This window comes from Callithrix jacchus, chromosome 8 (assembly GCF_049354715.1).
Source record: "Callithrix jacchus isolate 240 chromosome 8, calJac240_pri, whole genome shotgun sequence".
Taxonomy (NCBI): Eukaryota; Metazoa; Chordata; class Mammalia; order Primates; family Cebidae; genus Callithrix; species Callithrix jacchus.
In genome coordinates this window covers 55,345,086-55,367,169 of record NC_133509.1, presented here as the reverse complement: position 1 = coordinate 55,367,169, position 22,084 = coordinate 55,345,086, and the positions used below count along the sequence as shown (strand labels likewise).

At 42.6% G+C, this 22,084-nt stretch overlaps 2 protein-coding genes across 4 annotated transcripts; both read right to left on the bottom strand.

Annotated features, from left to right (window-relative positions):
- Nucleotides 1-713: 713 nt before the first annotated feature.
- On the bottom strand, nt 714-22,031 carry RNASE4 (ribonuclease A family member 4). Of its 2 annotated transcripts, none has more exons than NM_001270924.1 (2): nt 21,479-22,031; nt 714-2,472 (listed from the first exon to the last, which is right to left on the bottom strand). In NM_001270924.1, the coding sequence occupies exon 2, from the start codon at nt 2,453-2,455 to the stop codon at nt 2,012-2,014; it is 444 nt and encodes a 147-aa protein (NP_001257853.1). In that variant the 5' UTR covers nt 2,456-2,472; nt 21,479-22,031; the 3' UTR covers nt 714-2,011. The 2 variants fall into 2 exon arrangements, with proteins under 2 accessions (NP_001257853.1, NP_001257854.1); NM_001270925.1 differs by lacking the exon at nt 21,479-22,031 and adding an exon at nt 14,480-14,580.
- Nucleotides 7,795-22,061, bottom strand: ANG (angiogenin). Of its 2 annotated transcripts, none has more exons than NM_001270922.1 (2): nt 21,479-22,061; nt 7,795-8,433 (listed from the first exon to the last, which is right to left on the bottom strand). In NM_001270922.1, exon 2 carries the CDS (start codon nt 8,413-8,415, stop codon nt 7,975-7,977), a length of 441 nt encoding a protein of 146 aa, NP_001257851.1. In that variant the 5' UTR covers nt 8,416-8,433; nt 21,479-22,061; the 3' UTR covers nt 7,795-7,974. The 2 variants fall into 2 exon arrangements, with proteins under 2 accessions (NP_001257851.1, NP_001257852.1); NM_001270923.1 differs by lacking the exon at nt 21,479-22,061 and adding an exon at nt 14,480-14,580.
- Nucleotides 22,062-22,084: the final 23 nt, after the last annotated feature.

Below are 22,084 nucleotides of genomic sequence, written 5' to 3'. Positions count from 1 at the left end.
AGCCCCACAGATTAACCGAATCAGCATGAGAACACTGTTTCTTCATCTCCTTGTCCCATGACTTCAGTCTGCATTCTTCAATCAATCAGTGATCTCATCACTTCTACCCACTCCAAAACCCTTAAAATGTTTAGCCTCAAACTCTTTGGGGAAATGGATTTGAGGTGTCCTTCCATCTTTTGGTTTGACAGCCCTGCACTAAACCTCTTCCTCTGCTGCAACCTGGTCTCTTGACATAATGACATGCTTGCTATGCACATCAGGCAAAAGACCTATTACAGTTACATGAGGACTCCTTTGGAGGGAGCGAATGGTGGGGGCATTTCTGGGAGGCTCTGCTATAGTCAGGTGAGAGTTCAGATAAGATTTTTTTCTGTATCTGCTGTAATTTTGTCCTTACACATGCATACACACACACACACACACACACACACACACACACTTCCATTCTTCAGCAGCTAGCACCTTCATATATCTTTGCTCCCTAATTTCCTTCTAAACATTCAAAGGGAGAAGGAAGGGCTATGAGAATTGTCTTTGAGAGGAATAATTCTTTCTGGAGAAAATAAGACAAATCTTCTGTGTTGTGGTCATGGATATGATGGGCACTAGTCTTTGACCAGAGTTCATGAGGTTATTAAGGTACATGCATGTTTATAAACTAGAGAATTAAAAAATTGGAGAAAAGCAAATAATACTGTAGCACAGTCTTCTCAGGTACCTGCAGTTTAAGTCCTTTATTACAAGGAAAACATAAACAATCTTTCAGTCAGTAAGTAAGCACATGAGTCTTAATGATCTAGTACCTTTTTTAATACATTGACTCACTAGTGTGATTCAAAGGTTGGGAAAATTCCCAATATCACCTTCTTAATCTTATTAGACCCAAACATAGCAGCAATGACAAAAACTACAGAGTTCACATTTTGCTGGCATACGTTTCCAAATTTTTAATGCTTTCCTGGACAGGTGAATTTTAAGGATAACAAAAAGCAGACACTTTCAAAACATTCTTTGTGATGAAGGAGAAAATGTAAGGTCAGCCAAGAGAAAGGACAAGTAGACCCAAAGTCAGACAAGCAAGTTTGCTGACCTGCCGGGCTGCCCCATAACAGTCAGAGGAGGCAGCCCCAAGCTTACAAAACGAGGGGTTTATATGGGATGAGAGGGGCTTAAGGGAGTCTTTGGTCCGAGATAATCTATCAGCTTGTAACAAGCACGAAGATACAAAATACATCACCCTGTGACTTTTGTGACAGCAGTTAAAAAAAAACCCAGGATTTTACAGGTATGTGTAAAACAGGAATTTACAAGTATGTGTAATAAAAGTTTGTTTCTTATGACCTCCCCCGTGCTGCCCAGATGGCTGTAAGTAGGCTTTGCTCATTGTAGCCTGTCTGGTAGCCTTGCTGCGATGCCTGGATAAGAGTTTAGGAATGCAGCTGCAAAGCAACCTGGGGAGGTGGGGCAGTCAGCTAAGGGGATTTTCTGGGGCAACTTGTCCCTAACAGAAAAAGCCCTGGCTAGGTGTCCAGCTAAACTAGATTTTTGTCTCAATTATTCCATTAACTTTATATGCTTCAGCAAATCCCTTAACTTTGAGCTTCTGTATGTAATGACATCATTTTAAGTGCTGTGATATTAAAATGTGATAACATAGATGAAAGCATTTTGAAATGTTTGAAATACTACATAAATACACACAATAACTAAATTCCAGAGGAAAGGATATAAGAGAGCTAAGCTGACCAGTATTATAAAAGGAAGTTTTTTATATTGACCAGTATTCTAAAAGGAAATTTATTACAGAAAAGCCCAGCCTCATTCATTATAGGTTTATGTCTCCATTTCTCTTTGATGCAATGTATTTAATAGAATGAGTTATATAGAGAAAAAGAAGAAGAAATGAGCTGTGGAGACAGAGCCTGGGCCAGCTCAAATGCATTACTAATAGCGATTCAAGGAATAAGTGTAAGGCCAACCACTGGCGATAATCCCTACAGGGTGGCATCTAACTGTCAAAATGCACAGGCACCCCTGGGTTACCCTCACAGGCAATGACAACACGTCTAGTGCTGGCCGTGGCTCGATATCTGCAGTTGGGTACCCTGGAACTTCCTGTCTCCCTGCAATCTGTGACCTTCACTACACCCTCATGGCAGTTCATCTTGCCATTCTTGCATTGGATATTGGCGGTGCTGCAGATACTATGAATGTTCCAGATATCTTCATGGATGAAAGTGTTGAAGCGCTTGCAATGATTCGAAGTCATCTTCCGTCTTTGCATCATCAAGTTGCAGTAGCCATCATTGCCACCTATCTCCTCAGGGTGCACGTGTTGCCGCAGGAATCGCTGGTACATGCGATCCTGGCCATAGGAGGGCTGGACCAGCCCTAGCCCCACTAGGGTCAGCAGCAAAAGCAGAAGCAATGAATGGGTCCTCTGCAGAGCCATCAGTACCTTAGAGGTGCCTAGAAAAGAAAGCAAAGGCAGGAGAAATAAGGTAAGAACTGGGCACTGGAAAGAGGTGTTGAGAATAGCAAGCTGACATCTTGAATCCATGGTCTCCTCTTTCCTCCTTCTTGTATGGACCATCTTCCCACTCATCTCTGCTACCTTTCCCATCCCTGCTTCCCCAAGAGTTTGCAAACATGATCTCTTCTGAAAGCAAGACCTTTCTCTTTTACAGAGAGAAGTTGCTGTAGGCAGTATAATGACACAGGGCAGGGACTGACTGGGTGGCTGCCAGGCTTGTACAGTCAGAGTATGAAAAGAGAAAAGGTGAACCTACATGAAACTGTAGTTGTGTGTCTCTTGGGGGAATTCTGCAGGTGTATGATCTTTGGGGAGTGTTTGGTTCCTGGGAGGCTCCAATTCCCAACAGTTTGGATAGACTCAGGATATGTCAAAGAAAGTTTATAAACTACTTTTAATACCTTACATCTGGGAATCTAGGTGGAGGAAGAGGACAGAGGAACATTTAGCTCTGCCTTTCCTCTCAGATGACTATTCTTACTCTTGTTCGGTAATTTTATTATTTTTCTTTTTTTATCATGTGACTATTCTAATGTGATTTAAAATCTATTAGTATAATTCTAGAATAATATATGTAATACATTAATTTAAAATGTGTTATTCTAATTCTAATGTAAAGTCAGGTTCTTTGGGAATTCCTTTTAATTCTATTTAAAAGAAAAAAAAAAGAGTACCCAGATACAGTACTTAGAAGACAGTTGATAACAGCTACTGTTTGAATGAACTAATAAATGAAATAAGTAAGCTAATGAACAAATGCAATTAAATGGATAGAGTAAAGGTGTTTCCCAGGCTTATGAAATTGACTAATAAGAAAGGCTAAGAAATATTTTTAAAATAAGCTTAAACAGCATAGTATCCTCCAAAGAAAACTTGGATTGTATCTTCTCCTTGCTGTTTTTGTATGTAACATCAATACCCCAGGCCCGGAGATACACTGCTTTGTCTTGCATCTATTCTTGATGTTCCTCCTGTCTTGTCAGTAGTTGTCGGCAGCTGTCTGTCTTCGGTTGCAGCCTCACTGTGTTGTCATCTCTTGGCAATGAAAAATAAGGCTATATTTTATAGCATTAAAAAAAATCCAGAGCAGCAACAAACAGTATTGTTATATAGTTTCAGAACATTCATTGCTTTCACTGACAGATTAAAGAAAGGAATCCAGGCCTATCTTACTCTACACCTTGTGTAGACTATCGTCTACTGGCTCACTCATCCCATGCCCCAAATATGCAGGATGTCAAAGACATTTATGTTCAGAACTGCTACTTCTCAGCAGCAGAGTATAATCATGATTAGAGGTGAAATCACTTACCAACTGACTAGCCAGATGCTGCCATCTGGCCGTCACTCCTGGAACTGACATGAATTGTCAATCTGCTGGACTCTTGCAGTGAAGCAGGGTTGATTCACTAAAGCACAGAAAAATCACCCCTGATTCAGTAGGAAGTGAGCAACCCAAATTACCAAGGGCAATGTTTTGAGAGTCAGGCAGCCCAACTCTACATGTGCAGTCCAAGGACTGGGCCCAGCTGAACTCCTAGTTTGATGTATATGGGTACTATTGTCTTGTGATTTCAAATTCTGCTTCATAATGGTGGATTGCATTGTGTGAACGACTGAAATGGCTTCCAAGGGACCTGTACTTTACTTTGTTCTACTGAAAGCCTATCTTTTGATTACTGATAATGAAAGCAGTATCACACATGGCTATTGTTCTTTTAAATGTCACCTCCTATATCCACAGCCACCTTTTACCTTTGCACAGAGAGATATAAAGCTCTGTGTCATATTCGCGTTCCTACAGCTGTAGATGTGAGATATGGTGTTAGGAAGAGAAAGAAGTAAAGAGGTTGTGGGAGGAAGGGCAGATGTTTTACTGATTTCCTCTTTGCCCCAAGAACAATGCATACAACTTCTGAAGGTATACTTAGCACTTGGATTATAGCTTCAGCAGATCAATATATTTTGGGTTATTTTTCCATTGGCACCTCCAGTTTATATGGTTTTATCTACTTTCTCTTATCCTCATTCTTTGTGACCAAGAATATGGTTTAGCAAGATAAGTGGCTACAGAGAAAACCTTACCTATTCATGCAAGAACAAACCCAGGATGTCAGCTTTTCTACAGTAACCAAGTAAACAAGACATAGAAAAATATTTGAGGACAGCAGGCCAATGTAGATACCAAGGGGTGCATGGCAAAGCTCTAGCTACAAGAGAAAATTGAATCATCTCCACATCATCCCAACACATACTTTTGGATCAGGATTTTCCCCAAATGCTTTCTCCAGTGCACCACCCTGACTCACAATAAGAACATCTTTTGACATTGTGGTCTAAAACACTGAGGCTGTGACCATGAGAAAATTGCTTAATCTCTCTCAGCATATCTCATCATCAGTAAAATGACATATAATACCCACCTCTTAGGGATGCTATGAAGAATAAATGGGAAAGTCAATGTAAAGTCCTATAAAAAGGCCGAGCACAGGGCACATGCTCAGCAAATGTTGGCAATTACTGTATTAATTTATTACTATTTCCATTTTTCTTGATTCCCTCTGCTTCTGTCAATCTGGATAAAATAATGAATGGCTACACTGAGTTGTATATATTATTGACCCCCTTTTATTTCGTAGAGCTGTGTTCCCAATAAATTGGAAGTCTGTTTTTAAACTATAAAATATCTCAGCTGCTAGATCCCTAGAGACTTTTTTCCTCTCCAAATTGCATAGAATTTTCTTCCTTGCATGTCACTATCCTTCAAAGGACTTGGCATTTTGGAGCTCTCCTTCTCTTTCCTTGCAAAGCCAACAATCACAGCTGACCAGGACTTCAATTCTTCAAATGATTTACTTACAATAAAATGACCTGCCTGTGACTTGATATTTTATTTTAAACAGCTTGTGGTTATGATAGAACAAGAAGCCCAGACCAAAAGGGACTAGGAATGCTTACCCAGCTGCCAGGACCATCAGCAGGTCAGGAAACACCCCCATCCCACTGCCATGTGATTTCCTATGAAGCAGCCATTTCCCTTAACACCAGAGCAGACTATGCAGTGACAATGCTCCAGGCAGACATTTGGAGAAGATGTGAGTTTTCGCAGCTTATGGTGTGATCAGTATAATAATGGTCCATGCCTTTGACTTGTCCTGTGAAGGCCTTGAGTGGGGGCAATGATCTTGAGTAACTTTGTCTCACCTCAAGGAGCTAGTACTGGTTGGAAAATTCGAGAAAAGGGCCCACATAGTTTGCCAAAAACTGTGACTTCCTCATTTTCTGAGAGGCTTTTGAGATTTTGTAATATGGTAATTTTCTAATAAGAGATGTTTGGAATACTTTTTTCTATTTTCTTAGGAAATGACAGTGTTTTCCATTTTGAAATAGACTAATCCAGAGAGATCCCCGTGCTGAGAACACACCAGCAACCTACTTCTCAAACCCATTTCTAAGTGTAAATACCTGCAGTGAGGCTGGGCTTTCCGAGGTGGTACCTGGACCGTGCTCTATAACCTGAGTCCTGGGAAGCCAGGGCTTTTGGCCCATTTCAGGGCAATATTGGGAGCAGGAGAGGCCACCACAGGGAATAATGAGATCACAATAATTATGTGTTCACAAGGCAGTGAAACTGGTGATTTATAACTAATTTATTGGCAACCACTTTCTAAATAAAATATCCAGGCACTTATTGACAGAAATTAGGTAACAGGAAGCTAACCACTGATTGAACAGTGTGTTTTACAATGAGAGTGTTAAGTTATGTTTACTTAAAAATAAATCTTGAAGGAGAATAAGGGGTAAACTTGGAATTGTTTTTTTGAGATGAAGTCTCCGTCTGTCACCAGGCTGGGTGTGATCTTGGCTCACTGCAACCTCTGCCTCCCAGGTTCAAGTGATTCTCCTGCCTCAGCCTCCTGAGTAGCAAGACTACAGGCACACACCACCACATCCAACTAATTTTTGTATTTTTAGTAGAGATGGGGTTTCATTATTGGCCATAATACTCTCCATCTCTCTCTCTCTTTTTTTTGATACAAAGTCTTGCTCTTGTCCTCCAGACTGAAGTGCAATGGCATGATCTTGGCTCATTGAATCCTCTACCTCCTGGGTTCAAGCAATTCTCCTGCCTCCGCCTCCTGAGTGGCTGGGATTACAGGTGCTTGTCATCACACCGGCTAATTTTTGTATTTTTAGTAGAGACAGGGTTTCACCATGTTGGCCAGGCTGGTCTCGAACTCCTGACCTCAGGCAATCTGCCTGCCTGGGCCTCCCAAAGTGCTGGGATTACAGGCGTGAGCCACCGTGCCCAGCCAGAATCTTTTCATAACTTCCCCAAAACATCACACTTCCCTGACATTAATTGATAAAGTAAAAGATTACAGAGAAACTAATGTAATTGGTTTTTAGAAATTTACATAAAATAACCATGACAAGAGACTATGCCTGAAGTATTCCATTCAAACATCAAAATTATCTCTTGCTACCCTGAATGAATTTTGGTATTCATGCTGGATTATGTGTGTGTGTGTGTGTGTGTGTGTGTGTGAGAGAGAGAGAGAGAGAGAGAGAGAGAGAGAGAGAGAGAGAGAGAAAGTATAATAATCTGTTGCTATGTGGGTACTCGGGCCTTAGAAACTCCTCCCCAAGGTCTCATATTTGTAGAAGTAATATTAGTTTACTATTTGACAGAAAAAAACAATTTGCCTCTCTTGAAAATTCTGCTTAGTGACTATGAGCCCTGGATTTTTTTCATCTCTCTCTGTACATCAACTTACCATTCTTTCCCTCACAGAGAGGTAAAGTCTACCTCCCTAATGACTTGTAAAAAACTGACTAATAAGGAAAAAGGTGGCCAGGCATGGTGGCTCAAGCTTGTAATCCCAGCACTTTGAGAAGTCAAGGTGGGTGGATCACCTCAGGTCAGGCGTTCAAGACCAGTCTGGCCAACACGGTGAAACCTTGTCTCTAGTAAAAATATAAAAATTAACCAGGTGTGGCAGTGCATACCTGTAATCCCAGCCACTCAGGAGGCTGAGGCAGGAGAATCATTTGAACCCAGGAGGTGGAGGTTGCGGTGAGCTGAGATTGTGCCATTGCACTCCAGCCTGGCGACAGAGTGAGACTCCATCTCAAAAAAAAAGAAAAGAAAAGAAAAGAAAAAGGCATTTCTATTCTATGCAGTCCTTGCAGGGAGAAACCAAGAAGAGAAAATGGGATAAAGATCAATATGCCCAGAATCAGTGAGAAGACTCTGATTCTTATTGATTTCAGAGACATTTTTATTTATTAAACATGTTGTCAAACAGAAAACGAAAGGTCAAGGTGGCTCTTTCTTTGGGCCCTTGGCAATGAATATTGCCACCACTGTTGTGGGGTGCAGAGGAGAAATGTAAGGCAAGGACAGTAGAGCCAGCACTGGACCAGTGGCCCGCTGGTTACGGACGGAAAATGGACTCATCTAAGTGGACAGGTAAGCCATTTTCACAGGCAACAACAACATTTCTGAACCCCGCTGTGGCTCGGTACTGGCATGGAGGCCGGGGGGACCCTCCTCTATGCTTGCAAATGGTGACCTGGAAAGCAGACTTGCTTATTCTTTTGTTTCCATTGTAAGACTCTCCATTCTCAGTTCCACAGATGGCCTTGATGCTCTCCTTGTTGCCATGAATAAAGGTGTTGGTTCCTTTGCAGGGTGAGATCATGTTCCTTAACCTCATCATTTTTTCACAGTATCTGTCATTCCCATTCCTTGTTTTAGGATCATAGTGCTCTTCCAGGAACCTGATGTACCTGATGTCATTTTGAGCCAGAGTTGGTGGGGTCAGACCCAGACCCAGAATGAAGACCAACAACAAAAGGTGCAGGCCCATCACCATCTCTTCCAACACAGGCTCCTGCCAAGGGCAAAAGGAGACGTGGTAGGGGCAAGAACAGCGTTGTCAAATTAGGCTAAAGGGACAGGAGCTTTGCTGTCTGATATGGCATCATGAATCAGATCTTTTCCACCACCAAATTATATCTTTTCTTTTCCCTTCCTCATTAACCTCACACCTCTTGTCAATCCATTCCTCTGGAAATTTAGTGTCCTGAGCGTAACCTCTAGCTCCAACCATTCTTTCCTATCCCTTAGAATCACTGAGTATTTCTCTATCAGTTGTGACATTACAAAATCCACTGTCTCTTTAATTCATTTATTAATTAATTGAATAACAAACCTTACATCAGTCCCTACTGGTACCAGGGACTGTGCTAGGTCCTGAGACACAATGACCATTAAGACACACCAAATGCCTCCCTAATAGGAAATAAGGCATCCCTAGGGAAAGGATGGGGGCTTCAATGTACTGATATGAGAGTAACACAGGAAGTAAGAGCTAAGAAGAGAGAATTTTAAGGGAGTGGTCCCCAACATTTTTGGCACCAGGGACCATTTTCATGGAAGATAGTATTTCCATGGAAGGGTGGGAGATAGTTTCAGGATGAAATTGTTCTAGCTCACATGATCAGGCATTAGATTCTCTTAAAGAATGCACAATCTAGATCCCTCACATGTGCAGTTCACAATAGGCTTCCAGCTCCTATGAGAATTGAATGCTGCCTGTTGATGTGACAGGAGGCAGAGCTCAGGCAGACAGGCCACAGATTGGAATTTGGGGACCCCTGTTTTAGGGAACCCTGAGCCCAGGGAAGGGTCAACCACAGAATTGTTTACAACAGGATTCTCGTTAATTAGTCAGCTAATGTAAAGAAAGCAGTTGAAAGCAGTTTTATCCTGAGGTGAAAGGAAACAGATCTACTTCTCCAAGAAGTAGGTGGTTCATGGCCAAAGGTAAATTTCTTATGTACTGTTTAGAAAGAAGAGGGAGGAGCATAGAAAAAGACACACAATGTTTGGAAGATGGGTCTGGATCAACTATTTTTTTTTTTTGAGACGGGTCTTGCTCTATCACCAAGGCTGTAGTGCAGTCGTGCTATCTCGGCTCACTGCAACCTCTACCTCCCAGGTTCAAGCAATTCTCCTGCCTCAGCCTCCCAAGTAGCTGGGATTACAGGCACATACCACCATGCCTGGCTAATTTTTTTTTTTTTTTTTTTTTAAGTAGAGGCAGGGTTTCACCATGTTGGCCAGGCTGGTCTTGAACTCCCAACCTTGTGATCCGCCTGCCTTGGCCTCCCAACGTGCTGGGATTACAGGTGTCAGCCACTGTGCCCGGCCTGGAATCAACTCTTACAGAGAAGAAAGAGGAAGTCATGCTTATTCTTAGGAGCTTCTCACATTGGAAGCAATTGAGATTATTCTAGAGAATATTTTCTAGTTTCTCCTACATTTGTACATACGCTGTTACACAACAAGCAAATGGTGCCACTATGTGATAAAAAATGCCTTAGACTTTTTCATCAACTCAAAGGCCTGATAATTTGCTCTAATGATTTCTTAACATCTTTTCAAAAGAAGAATGAGAAAAAGAGGATTCCTGTCATCACCTCTCAAGAGCTGTCTCAAACTGTAGAACGCACACATCCCAGGAATGGTGCATCAAACACACCTTTAGGTAAATACGATGCTTCTTCCTGGTGCATAATTTTAACTCAATGACTGATTATTGAAAATAGAACTAAAAAAATATGAATTATAACAAAACAGAAAGCAAATTTCTTATGAAATTTAAATATTCTATTGCTTATGAAATTTCAAGATTAGAGAATTGAAAGGTACTTGGTAATTGTGACAAGTAGTTTCTGACTATATATATATATATATAGTTTTTTTTTTTGCAACTACCTCTGCATTTTTTCTCAAGTGCATCTGCATATATTTTTAATTCTCTGGACTTTTTTTTTTGTTTGTTTGAGATAGAGTCTCTGTAGCCCAGACTGGAGAACAGTGATGCGATCTAGGCTCACTGCAACCTCTGCCTCCCAGGTTCAAGCGATTCTCCTGCCTCAGCCTCCTGAGTAGCTGGGATTACAGGTATGCACCACCACACCTGGCTAGTTTTTGTATTTTGGGTAGAGATGGGGTTTCACCATATTGGTTAGGCTGGTTTTGAACTCCTGACCTCATGTTCTACTGGCCTTGGCCTCCCATGCTGGGATTACAGGCATGAGCTGCTGTACCCAGCTGGACAAAATTTTTAAGACCATTCAGAGCCTTTAAAAACCATTACAGATCTAATCCACATTATACCTAATATATGTGAATGCCCCTATTCATTTGACAATAAAAATAACTTTCACTGTAAAATTTTGCCTGATTTTTAGAATTTTGCTTTTTAAATTGTTTATGAGTAACTCACTGTATTTGTAATTGGCTATGATTTTTTGGTAGTCATCACACATACTGAGAATTTCTCACAAAGGGAGGAAATTATATTTAATTACATAATTACATTTAAGAATGTAATATAATTCTTATGACCCCAATGTAAAAATAAATGGTTCATTTCATAGGCATTAAATTGTTAACTTTTTATTTTGTGCTTCTCTTGTGTGTAAGTCAATGAACATCTTCATATCAAATAGTTCTGTAGCCCTACCAGGAAGTGCCAATGTTATAAAAGTTGAAGGGAATCTGAGCTTAAAAAGTCCTAGCACTAGGCCTGTGGTGTGGCTAGCTTCTTCTGAGAGCACGACCATGGATCTAGAAAGACACAGGACTCCAGTGTTCTGTGGTTACATGGGAAGGCATGACTGGGTGAGCATAGTGGGCTCTCTTTCTAATTTTCATTTGGTATTGATTCCATTACAAATGATAATCTATAAACTTAATGGAAACATTTCCAGCTGCTATTTACTTCAGCATTGTGGAATGAAAAAATTCCTTGGCATGTAATTTGGTATTCTTCAGCAGTGTATAAAATTTGTCTGCACTGACATTTGTCTATATTTGAGAGAGTTGCTACCTCTAAAAATCTGAAATTCCATGGTGAAAGTGTGTTCTTGGGAGTTTATCAAGAAAGTGGTACATAATTGCAGAATGGAGAGCCAGCCCTAAATGTGTAACAAGTACTCAATCATGCAGCTGCTCCAAATACAGCTACTGGGCTGCCAGGCCACCCATTTGCCACGTTCTTCATGTTTACATCATGCTTTTCAGTCTCCTGCGTGTGTTTCCTATTTCTAGTTTTTTGGAAGATTATATCAAAGTTTTATTAATTGGTAATCAACTAAGCCTCTTGTTCTGTAGTAAACAAATACTGACCTCTAATGTTAAAGGTTTCCCTTACATACTCAACATCCTTCTGTCTGGTGCCAGAATCCCAGAATTCAAAAATCAGGAAGCAGAACCAGGGCTGCCAGTACCTAAAAGAGTCATTAGGTGGCAGTGGTGGATAGGAATGTTACTAATGTCTTCTCTAGGGCAGACAGTACTTGCAGGAGGTGCCAATGCTGTACAAGTTGTGAGGTTATTGCTGTTCACAGAAGGGAGTATGAGCCAGTGAGCCTGTTTAGAATCTCCATCCAAACTCTCTGCGCTAGATATTAAGACCAAGAACACCTTACTAGATATAAGTGCTAAAGCAAAAGCCACAAAGCTCAGGATCTACCCGTAAGGATATCACAAAATAAATATTACAGTGCCATTTCCAAACATGCCACTACCCAAGTGATGCTCGGCAAACAACAGATTATTCACTTGTTAGTGTCTCTTACTGGTATATATTCTACAGAACTCATATTATTCACCTTGAGTCAACAACATGCTTGCTTCATAATAAATCCTCAATAATATTTTTTAAATAATTGACTTCATTTTTCTCTCCAGGCCTGGGTTTGTTCATCAAGAAAATAAGAGAGTTGCTAGCTTTAAAAATCTGAAGTTTCATGGTTCTCATTAAGAATAATAGAGGCTTTGCTAGTTTCAATAGCAAAGGTCCAGTGACTCTCAGTTACAGAGACAAATTTTGTATAAGTTTAGTTGGGGGCACAAGGCACCAACTGGAACAAGTAGATGACAGGGTGACCTGTAGCCCAATCTCACTAAGATGCATCATCCCATAGGCTCAATGTGAAAGCCAAGCTCACATGACACCTCTAAATAAAGCACTGGACATCACAGGGGCTTTGCCTCCTAAAAAGCCACTTGCTTTTTGAGTATGAAAGCTCTCATGTTCCATTCTGCAGAGGTAAAAGAGTATCTTTACTTCTGATTTGCAGAATATGCACATTCATTTTGCAACAAGTCAACTAAGTTTTGCATGGGCCTACTGTAATCTTGATTCCCTAAGACATCCAGGAACCAAATCCCAGCAAGCGTACACCAAAACCACCAATATCTAACATCTGCTCCCTCACTCAAAACTTTCTCAATATATTCAGTTCTAAATCTCTCAAAAGCAAGGTAAAATGGAATTGGGAGAAAACCAGTAAGAGACAGATTATTTGTGGTGTAAACGTGAACCTGCCTAAGCGAAGGGTACGGAGTCCTCTAGACATATCCTTCTAGGCATATCCTTCTAGATATATCCTTCTATACCCAAACATGTAACTGTCGGTCAGCTCAGCTTTTTGTCAGTGGAATTAGTCCCAGATGGTTTTTGTTTTGTTTTGTTTTTGAAAGACGGAGTTTTCTTGTTCTATTGCCCAGGCTAGAGTGCAGTGGTGCAATCTCGGCTCACTACAACTTCTGCCTCCCAGGTTAAGGCAATTCTCCTGCTTCAGCCTCCCAAGTAGCTGGGATTACAGGTCCCTGTCACCACACTCTGCTAATTTTTTTATTTTTGGTAGAGATGGGGTTTCACCATGTTGGCCAGGCTGGTCTCGAACTCCTGACCTCAGGTCATCTGCCTGCCTCAGCCTCCCAAAGTGGAAACATATCCTAAAGTTAAAAGAAGTCTGGGATTATAGGCATGAGCCATTGTGGCTGCCCCCAACTGTTCTTTAGAGTAACTTTATCTTCTGTCTCAAACTAATCTGCTAGTTTTCAAAAGAATTAATATTCTCTCTCTCCCCCCACAGGCAAGGTTCAGTATTCAAAAGATTCATCAAATTTTACACACCAGCAAGTTAACTTGATAGTTTATGATGAGTAACTATGGTTATCATTTTAATAAATGTGGCTTCACGCTTTTATATATCCCAGGGAAAAATCTCCCAAAGTGAGAGCCTGACACCAAAGGCATATTAATCCTTTTATCACTTTTCCTTCTTTCTTCCCTTCAACCTGCCAGTGAGCCTTCTTTTAATCTTGGGACATGTTCCACTTTGTTTTCAAAGAGCATCCAGGCCAGGCACAGTGGCTCAGGGCTGTAATACCAGCACTTTGGGAGGTCAAGGCAGGTGAATCACGAGGTCAGGAGATCAAGACCATCCTGGCCAACATGGTGAAACCCCATCTCTACTAAAATACAAAAAAATTAGCTGGGCATGGTGGCATGTGCCTGTAATCCCAGCTACTCAGGAGGCTGAGGCAGAGCAATCGCTTGAACCTGGGAGGCAGAGATTGTAGTGAGCCAAGATGGTGCCACTGCACTCCTGGGCGACAGAGCAAGACCCTGTCTAAAAAAAAAAAAAAGGTATCCAAAACTTTTCTGAAAAAAGAAATTGGCAGGAAAGTTAGAAGGAAACAGTGCTAAAAACACACTTTCTGTTTCTTTCTTGTTAAGCCACATATAATACCTGTAGCAGCAGTGAAGGACAGAGGATGGGGGAGGACTCCAGGTGCCCTTTGGCAAATGGCTCCCCCAGACTTTTGGGGATTTTATCACAACTTGGAAATCCCTCCTAAACTTCCACTTGCTCCCTGTCTCACTAATTTTCCGTTATTCACATACGGGCCATCCCAAAGGAAACTGTTTTTGTTTTAAACTTTAGAATCTGATCCATTTTCTTTTTAATTCATGAGCTTGAGCCCAGAGGCTTTAAAGGGAGGAAAATGGTTTCACTGAAATGGATGGATGACTAGAAATAATAGATAAAACAAATAGAACAATAGATTACCCAGGAGGAAGAATCTCACGAAAATCCGGCAGTTTCCCTTCAATAGGAGATGGGTTCCAGCTGTTTGTTCCTTGAGATGGGTTCCAGCTGTGTGAAACTGGCGGCCTCTCCAGGTTCTGATTATATAGCGTTCACAGTAAGTGGGTGGAGAGAATAAAGCTAAGGACTCCCAATCCTAGCAGGGACATGAAAACCCAGGACACTGCCCTTGAACAAATGAGAAGGGTCATTCACCTTTTCCCTGGGCATGATTGGGTTAGATATTAACCAACCTGAATGGACTAGAGATTTGTCTGGAAGGAAAAGTTCGAGAAACATGGCCTTCTGTTTAAAAATTGCCTTTTTCTGCTGTCTGTGGTGCTTACTCTTGTCCATGGCAGGACTGAGGTTTCACTATTCACACATAATAGTCTGGATTAGTAATATAGTATCTCTGGCCAGGCGCAGTGGCAGACACCTGTAAATCCCAGTACTTACAGGTACTTACGGAGGCCGAGGTGGGTGAATCACAAGGTCAAGAGATCAAGACCATCCTGGCCAACATGGTGAAACCCCATCTCTGCTAAAAATACAAAAATTAGCTGGACATGGTGGTGCACACCTGTAGTCCCAGCTACTCAGGAAGCTGAGGCAGGAGAATCACTTGAACCCGGGAGGTGGAGGTTGCAGTGAATCAAGATCATGCCACTGCATTCCAGCCTGGTGACAGAGCAAGACTCTGTCTCAAAAAAAAAAAAAAAAAAGCATCTCTGATCTTCTTGGGCCAACTCCAAGAACTGCTTTGGAAGATGTCACAGAGTAAGATATGGTCTTCCAGTAGGATACTTTTCCACTGTGCTTTCTATTTATTGTTTATCATATCACATCATTTGGTTTCATGAAAGGATGCTAAGCAGGTTATTCTATCAATTTCATAGAGCCAGGAAAGCACGTCTAGAGAAGGTCATGTGACAGCTATTAGTACACTGCCTGTGGTTGAGGTTGTACCCACTCAACTGCTGAGCTTCAAACCCCCAGAATTAGGCTTTCCATGTTTCCTGGGCTGCTTCTTCCATCTTTACCTGTCCACAAGAGACTAACCCTGAAGATTCAATCTTCTGATCCTTGTAATTACAAAATGGCTTATCTCCACCATCACAGCAGGGCTTCAGATCCATTGCTTGCATAAAAACAGTGGGCCAAAGGTTGCCAGGATAACTTTATAAATCTTATAGTTCCCAATATCAGACAACAGCAGGATACCAACTGTTTCACAGACCCCCAGCATTCGCCCACCGTGGTGTTGGATCTAGGATGGTGTTACCTTTTTAAAAATCCTCAATCTTCTGTTGTCATCTGCCTACCTCCAATTATTCAGTCTGATTGCTCTTGAGAAGCTGTCAAGAAAAGAGAGCCTGCCTGTCCATAAGACAAATGCACTTGAAATCACAATAATTATAATATTCAGTGTGATCTCCCGTTTTGTGAAGCTCTCACATACATAACTACCTTTAACTAGGACTGTGTGAGCCAGGCATTACGTAAATATGTTCTGCTCATGAGGAAATTCCAAGATCAAATAACAGATGAATGGTGGAGTCAGACTTTGAACCCTTCATATGCAAGGAGAAAACTGACCTGTCTTTCCAGACTCAGCTTGAGCAACACCACCTCTGAGTCCCAAATGACTCTCCTCTGTCCCATCCAATCCTTGGAGGGGTTGCTCACTTCTTTCTTGCAGATTTACTGTGCCCAGTACATATCCCCAATGAGACAAGCATGGAGTAGGGGTCCCAAGGTGGCTGCATTGACTCGGTTTCAGGTATGTCAAAGTGCGTGTTTGAAAAGCTGGTGAGTCCACCTGAGGGAAGCCTATTTGCATAAGAGTCTGTGATGCCCCTGGGAAAGGATTCATCCTAATGGAAAACAAGATGAAGGGCAGGAGAAAGATATGAAGGCCAGAGAGCAGCATTGGGAAAGGGGTTCATTGTGTGCCATTCACATCCCTCCTTTTTTTCTTTCTTTTTTTTTTTTTGAGACGGAGTTTCACTCTTGTTACCCAGGCTGGAGTGCAATGGCGCGATCTTGGCTCACCACAACCTCCGCCTCCTGGGTTCAGGCAATTCTCCCGCCTCAGCCTCCTGAGTAGCTGGGATTACAGGCACGTGCCACCATGCCCAGCTGATTTTTTGTATTTTTAGTAGAGACGGGGTTTCACCATGTTGACCAATATGGTCTCAATCTCTTGACCTCGTGATCCACCTGCCTCGGCCTCGAAAGTGCTGGGATTACAGGCGTGAGCCACCGCACATTCCCTTCTTATGCAACTTCCTGGGCCCTAAGAGAGGACCCTTCAATAAAAACTGGAATAAATAAAAAGGTTGTTTCCTGAAATCTCTGTAAGATTCTGAAAACACATAGGAAGTCAGTGTAAAGAAACAGACCATAAGGTTGACAGGGGAGGATGTAGAGGTAGGGCGGAGTAAAGTACTTTCCCCACATGAGGGTACTCTTGGGGTGAGGCAAGTCTTGGACACAAGAGCTACAGCATGACGCCAGACCATCTGCTCTCCCAGAAAGGAAAAGGACATGGGCATCTTTAGATGTTCTCAGCAGCCCTTCTGTGTGGCAGGGACAGATCTCACACAGGGAGCTGGAGCAGAAAAGGAGCAAAAAGGCAGCTTCATTGTGTAGGCTAAAGGAGCTAATTTGCAAGTACTTCTACATCCTGTGAACTTCAAAAGTGCTCAGAGAAGAGTGTGAGCTGATCTGGAGTTCTCATAACATGGCTGGGATGGATCTACTTTTACTTCACCTTGCTGTAACCAGAGAAATCGGCCATTAACCATCACTCCTTTATTAGTTAATTGATCTCACTGACTCTCTATTCTGAGAATTTAAAACAGTGACTAACACTTCATCCCAAACTTGTTTTTTGAGGTTTCAATATGTTGCCAGGGCTCATCTGGAACTCCTGGGCTCAAGCAATCCTCCTGCCTCAGCCTCCTGAGTAGCTGAGATTACAAGCGCACATCACCACACCCCACACTCAAACTGTGTTTGTGATCCCTTGTTTCTAGGATGCACCATCTGATCTCACTTTGGAGACCTTGCCCATGTGAAGTCTCCTGGCTTCTCTTAAAGGCTTACAGACATAACTGGGTTTGGTAGTAGTTACAAAATAAGGCCATCATGATTCCCAGGCAGAGCGGAGAGCTTCCCAGGTTCCCAGCAAAGCGCTACTTTTATGGAATCCTACTGATATGCCTTCATTCTTGAGGTATTGGTCCTCACCCAATGCAAAAATCCTTAGGAGGGTAAATTCTTTCAACAGCTGTCTGTAATTTACACATCTTTAGGCATGTGCTTTAGAGCTCATCCTTAAGAACAGGTTTTGGTAACTGAAAGGCACTGAGGATTTGAGGAGAAAGAAAAGTGGGCAGCAGGCGGAACCTAGGGAGGGATGAACTTCACTTATTTTTCAGATTTGTTGGGGCACCATCCTGCCTGAGCTTCACTTATTTCCTTGTCTTCTTTCTCTCTCTCTGCAGCCCCAAGCAAATGTTGAGCTAAAAAGAAAAAGGTTAGCAGTGAGAAGAAGACTAAGCAAATGGCCTTAAACTGCTTTCCCTCAGTCCCTGGTGCCTCAAGGGTACTAGAGTCTTCTGGGAAAGAGCAAGCATGTCTCTGACCAGTACTGTAAACACTAAAGTTTGTTTTGCCAAATGCCAAAGTCCGAAGTGTTTCCGGAACAAAGAAAAGCAATGGGAAGTGGGGCCCAGAGTGGGTCTCCTCCCTGCATCTGACAGAGTACTCAAATGCTCAGTTTCCTTCTGTGAGCAAACATTGCATCTGTGAGTGGTAACTATTTTAAATTAATCACACATCTCCTTTTCAACAGACTTTGAAGAGCTGAGCTCTGAAAAGTCATCAACCACTCATTTGTTAGGGAGGAGAGCTGACAGGCTCATTGCAACACCCAACTGCCTCAGCAGTCCTGGATGGATACGGCAGCCAACTCCTACAGCCTAAGATAACTTGGTCAATGAAAACACCCACTTTTGAGTGATTTACCAGAAAAGGACTGCTGCATTATACAATCCAATGCGCCTGCAATATGCAATCCAATGTGCCCATGGCTTGAAGCACCAATTCAAGCACCAACTCACACAGAGTAGCCTCTGATTTTGGAGTTCTGCAGTAGTTCTGGGGTGGGGAAACCAGCAGCCTGTGAATATAGTCAGTTCCCTTCTGTGCCTCTGGGCCTTCACTGGACAACTTTTGGAGGATTCACAATCTGCCCACAATGCAAAAAGACAGTTTTTGTTTTTCTTTTAAACTTGGCGCAATGAAGTTTTATTGAAACAAAAAGTAGGGTTTGGGGGAAAAATTACTATTTCATTAGAATGCAGCTATGCACACAGTCATTTGTGTTTTAAAATACAACAAGGAATTATATTCTATGATTAAGGAATATTGCATCTTTGTCAATAATTTTAATCCATATAAAGGAATTGCCAATTGCAAAAAAAAAAAAAATCTATTTTAAAAATGTTCAGTCCAGGCAGGGTGGCTCATACCTGTAATCCCAGCACTTTGGGAGGCAAAGGAGGACAGAACACAAAGTCGAGAGTTCGAGACCAGCCTGGCCAAAATGGTGAAACCCCATCTGTACTAAATATACAAAAATTAGCTGGGCGTGGTGGAAGGCACCTGTAGTCCCAACTACTAGGGAGGCTGAGGCAGGAGAATAGCTTGAACCCAGGAGGTGGAGGTTGCAGTGAGCCAAGATCACATCACTGCACTCCAACCTGGGTGACAGAGTGAGACTCCATCTCCAAAAAAAAAAAAAAAAAAAAAATTTCTGACCACTTTAACTTGAAAGTCATCCCCTTTTCTGGAGATTTTTTTCTCTCTCTCCCTCAAGCCCATAATGTCCTTACACACAGACACGGATGCATGGGTACTCTTTCCAAGGACTCTAGCATTGGAGCACTTTCCTTCTTCATACAGAGTATATATGTTTCATTCCGTCTTAGGATTAATTATAAAATTAGATGATGGGAGGAATGAACAAATAATTTCTAAATTTCTTCATAACTCTAACATTTTATGTCTATAAGCATGAAACTTATTCAATAACAGAAGTCACAGGAAAAGAAGGAAAAGCCCACGTGAAAAGTAGAATCATGGCTCCAGGAAGCGACAACACTACTGATTGAAAGAGAGTGAGGACAAAGTCCTGCTGACATGCCTGTTTTTCCATCAAAGGCAAAAATTAAAAGTTTACTTTTTAGCCAACTCCAGGCTTTGTGCCCATTCCCTCTTTGTCCCCATTCCTTCTTTCCCAGGTATTTCAGGGCATTCTTCTGAGAATAACTGTTTACGGATAATCACAGAGAATATACTTAAATACAGATTAAGTAAAAACTTCTAAGGAAGGGTTGGACTGGCCTGCATTGGTCCACTTTTTCATCCATCTACTTTAATTTGAGTCACAGTGGCAAATGCTTCCAGCAACAACTTGACAAACTTCTTCCTCTTTCCTGCTTATAACCTGATTATCTGCTTTGAACAATAGCTAAAGCCATTCCTCTTTTGCTGGGATGGTTTTTTCCATCCTCTCTGCCAAACCATAGTTCATCTCCACATTACTGGAGTGCCTCGTGTCCTGTTACTAACATCGCACCACTCCATGCAGTCATAGAACAAGAGTGGGAGGGACCTCTGAGTCTGTCCAACCCTCATATTAAAGAAGAGGCAACTGAGGAACAGAGAAAGAGACATGTATTGCTCAAGAAACTCATAGCATTTGTGGGACTAGAACCTTTACATGCACCATACAACTTTTTTTTTTTAGGAGTCTTGCTCTGTCACCCAGGCTGGAGCACCCATCTTAATTTTGTATTTTCAGTAAAGACAGGGTTTCACCATCTTGGCCAGGCTGGTCTCAAACTCCTGACCTCCTGATCCACCCACCTTGGCCTCCCAAAGTGTTAGGATTACAGGCGTGAGCCACCGCACCAGGCCCACACAAGTTTTATATTCCATACTAGTACTTTCTAGAAAATCGAAGCTAACTTTCAAGGTGCCACTAAAAGTTGCTGTTTAAAGGAAGCCAACACTGACTATTACCATAAATTCAAAACATATTTTACTCTGCTTCTCATCAGTAAAAGAATTGCTTGAATTGAAGTGTATGTAATAAACCTATCCTCCTGCAAAACTAGTTAGTGGCTCTGTGGTTAATAACTCATTGAAGACCTGAGGCTGCTTCTTGGAAGGTGGTCCTGTGCTGCAGATAATTATGTCACTTGGGTTTCTAGTGAATATATTATGACTTGACTCTAAGATTCTTACTGTCACGAGGGAGGGTCTTGGCTCATTTGAGATTTCCCTAGTCCCCTGAGTGGTGATGAAATTGTTTTTACTGTCCTTCCTTAATAAAGATGTTGCGCTTTACCCATGTGCTGCTGTTAGCACTTGATGTGCTGTCTCAGAAAGAGAAAAAGGAGGATCCCAACCTTCCAGTAGGAAGGCTTAGGAAGAGGCTGTTGGCAAAAGTCTCTAAGAATTACACAACACTGGCTGAGGGTAGGTTAGGGGTGGGGAGGCAGAGGAGAAAACAACAATCCCCAAATGTTAGTTACGCTTGCAAAAAACGAAAGCCTGCTTCAAAAATCGGGTGATTAACCTGAATAAGAAGCAAAGCTTCCTTAGTTGTGGCAAGTGCAGGCCTCCCAGGGCCTCCCTTAGGTCCCCCTCGGAGCCTACTAACCAATAGAAGCGGCATCTCGGCCCAGCTGCGCAAAGTAAAAAGTAGAGTGGGAATGTAAAGTCGTGAATTCACACAAATACTGGACTTTCACTTCCCTCCCCATTCCTCCCTCTCCCAGCCCAGTCCCGCAAATGCCTCCCGGGGGAGACCCAAACTGCCTCTACTAGGAAGGGACTCCCCCGCCAAAGTGGGGGGGGGGATGAAGCTACCAAAGAGGAGGAAGAGCAGGAGGGTGAACCCACCTCGGCCTCAGAACAAGTCGGCAGAAACGGGCAGCACAGTGAAAAGAAGTTTTGTTTCTCAACCGCTTCTTCCTCCCTAGTTCGATGCTGGGAAGCTGGGAAGAAAACGCAAAGATGTTCTTTGGAAACCTACTTTGTATCTGGGTGGGGTTGGCGTGCGTCCGTGGGGTGACTGTGTGGACAAGGACGCAGATGGGTGTGGCGTGAGGAGAGGAGGGTCGGCCTGTCAGCCTCTGCGTAGGTGGGACCGCGCCCCGCTTCTCCGAGGAGGCCCCTCCCTCCTGGATCCGCTTTGGACCTGGCGCCGCAGAAGCCCCCGCCCCAAGGCCGTAGGGGGGCAGCCCAGGCAATAAACGAACCTGAGATCCACGTGCCCCTTCCTCAGCTGGAACCCAGAGGGCAGCAGCCGCGAGGGCACAGCCTCCACGGACAGCAGATGGCGGGAAACTGGCTTCTGTTTCCAAGAGCCAGGTGGCCTTTCGGAGACGACCCCTGGCTGAGCGTCCAGGAACCCATGAAACTTGGTCTTGACACTGGTCGGCAGTCCATCTGCCACGTATTTAGTGCTGCTTTCTTTGGCAGGGCAGCCTAACGCGAGACGGTTTG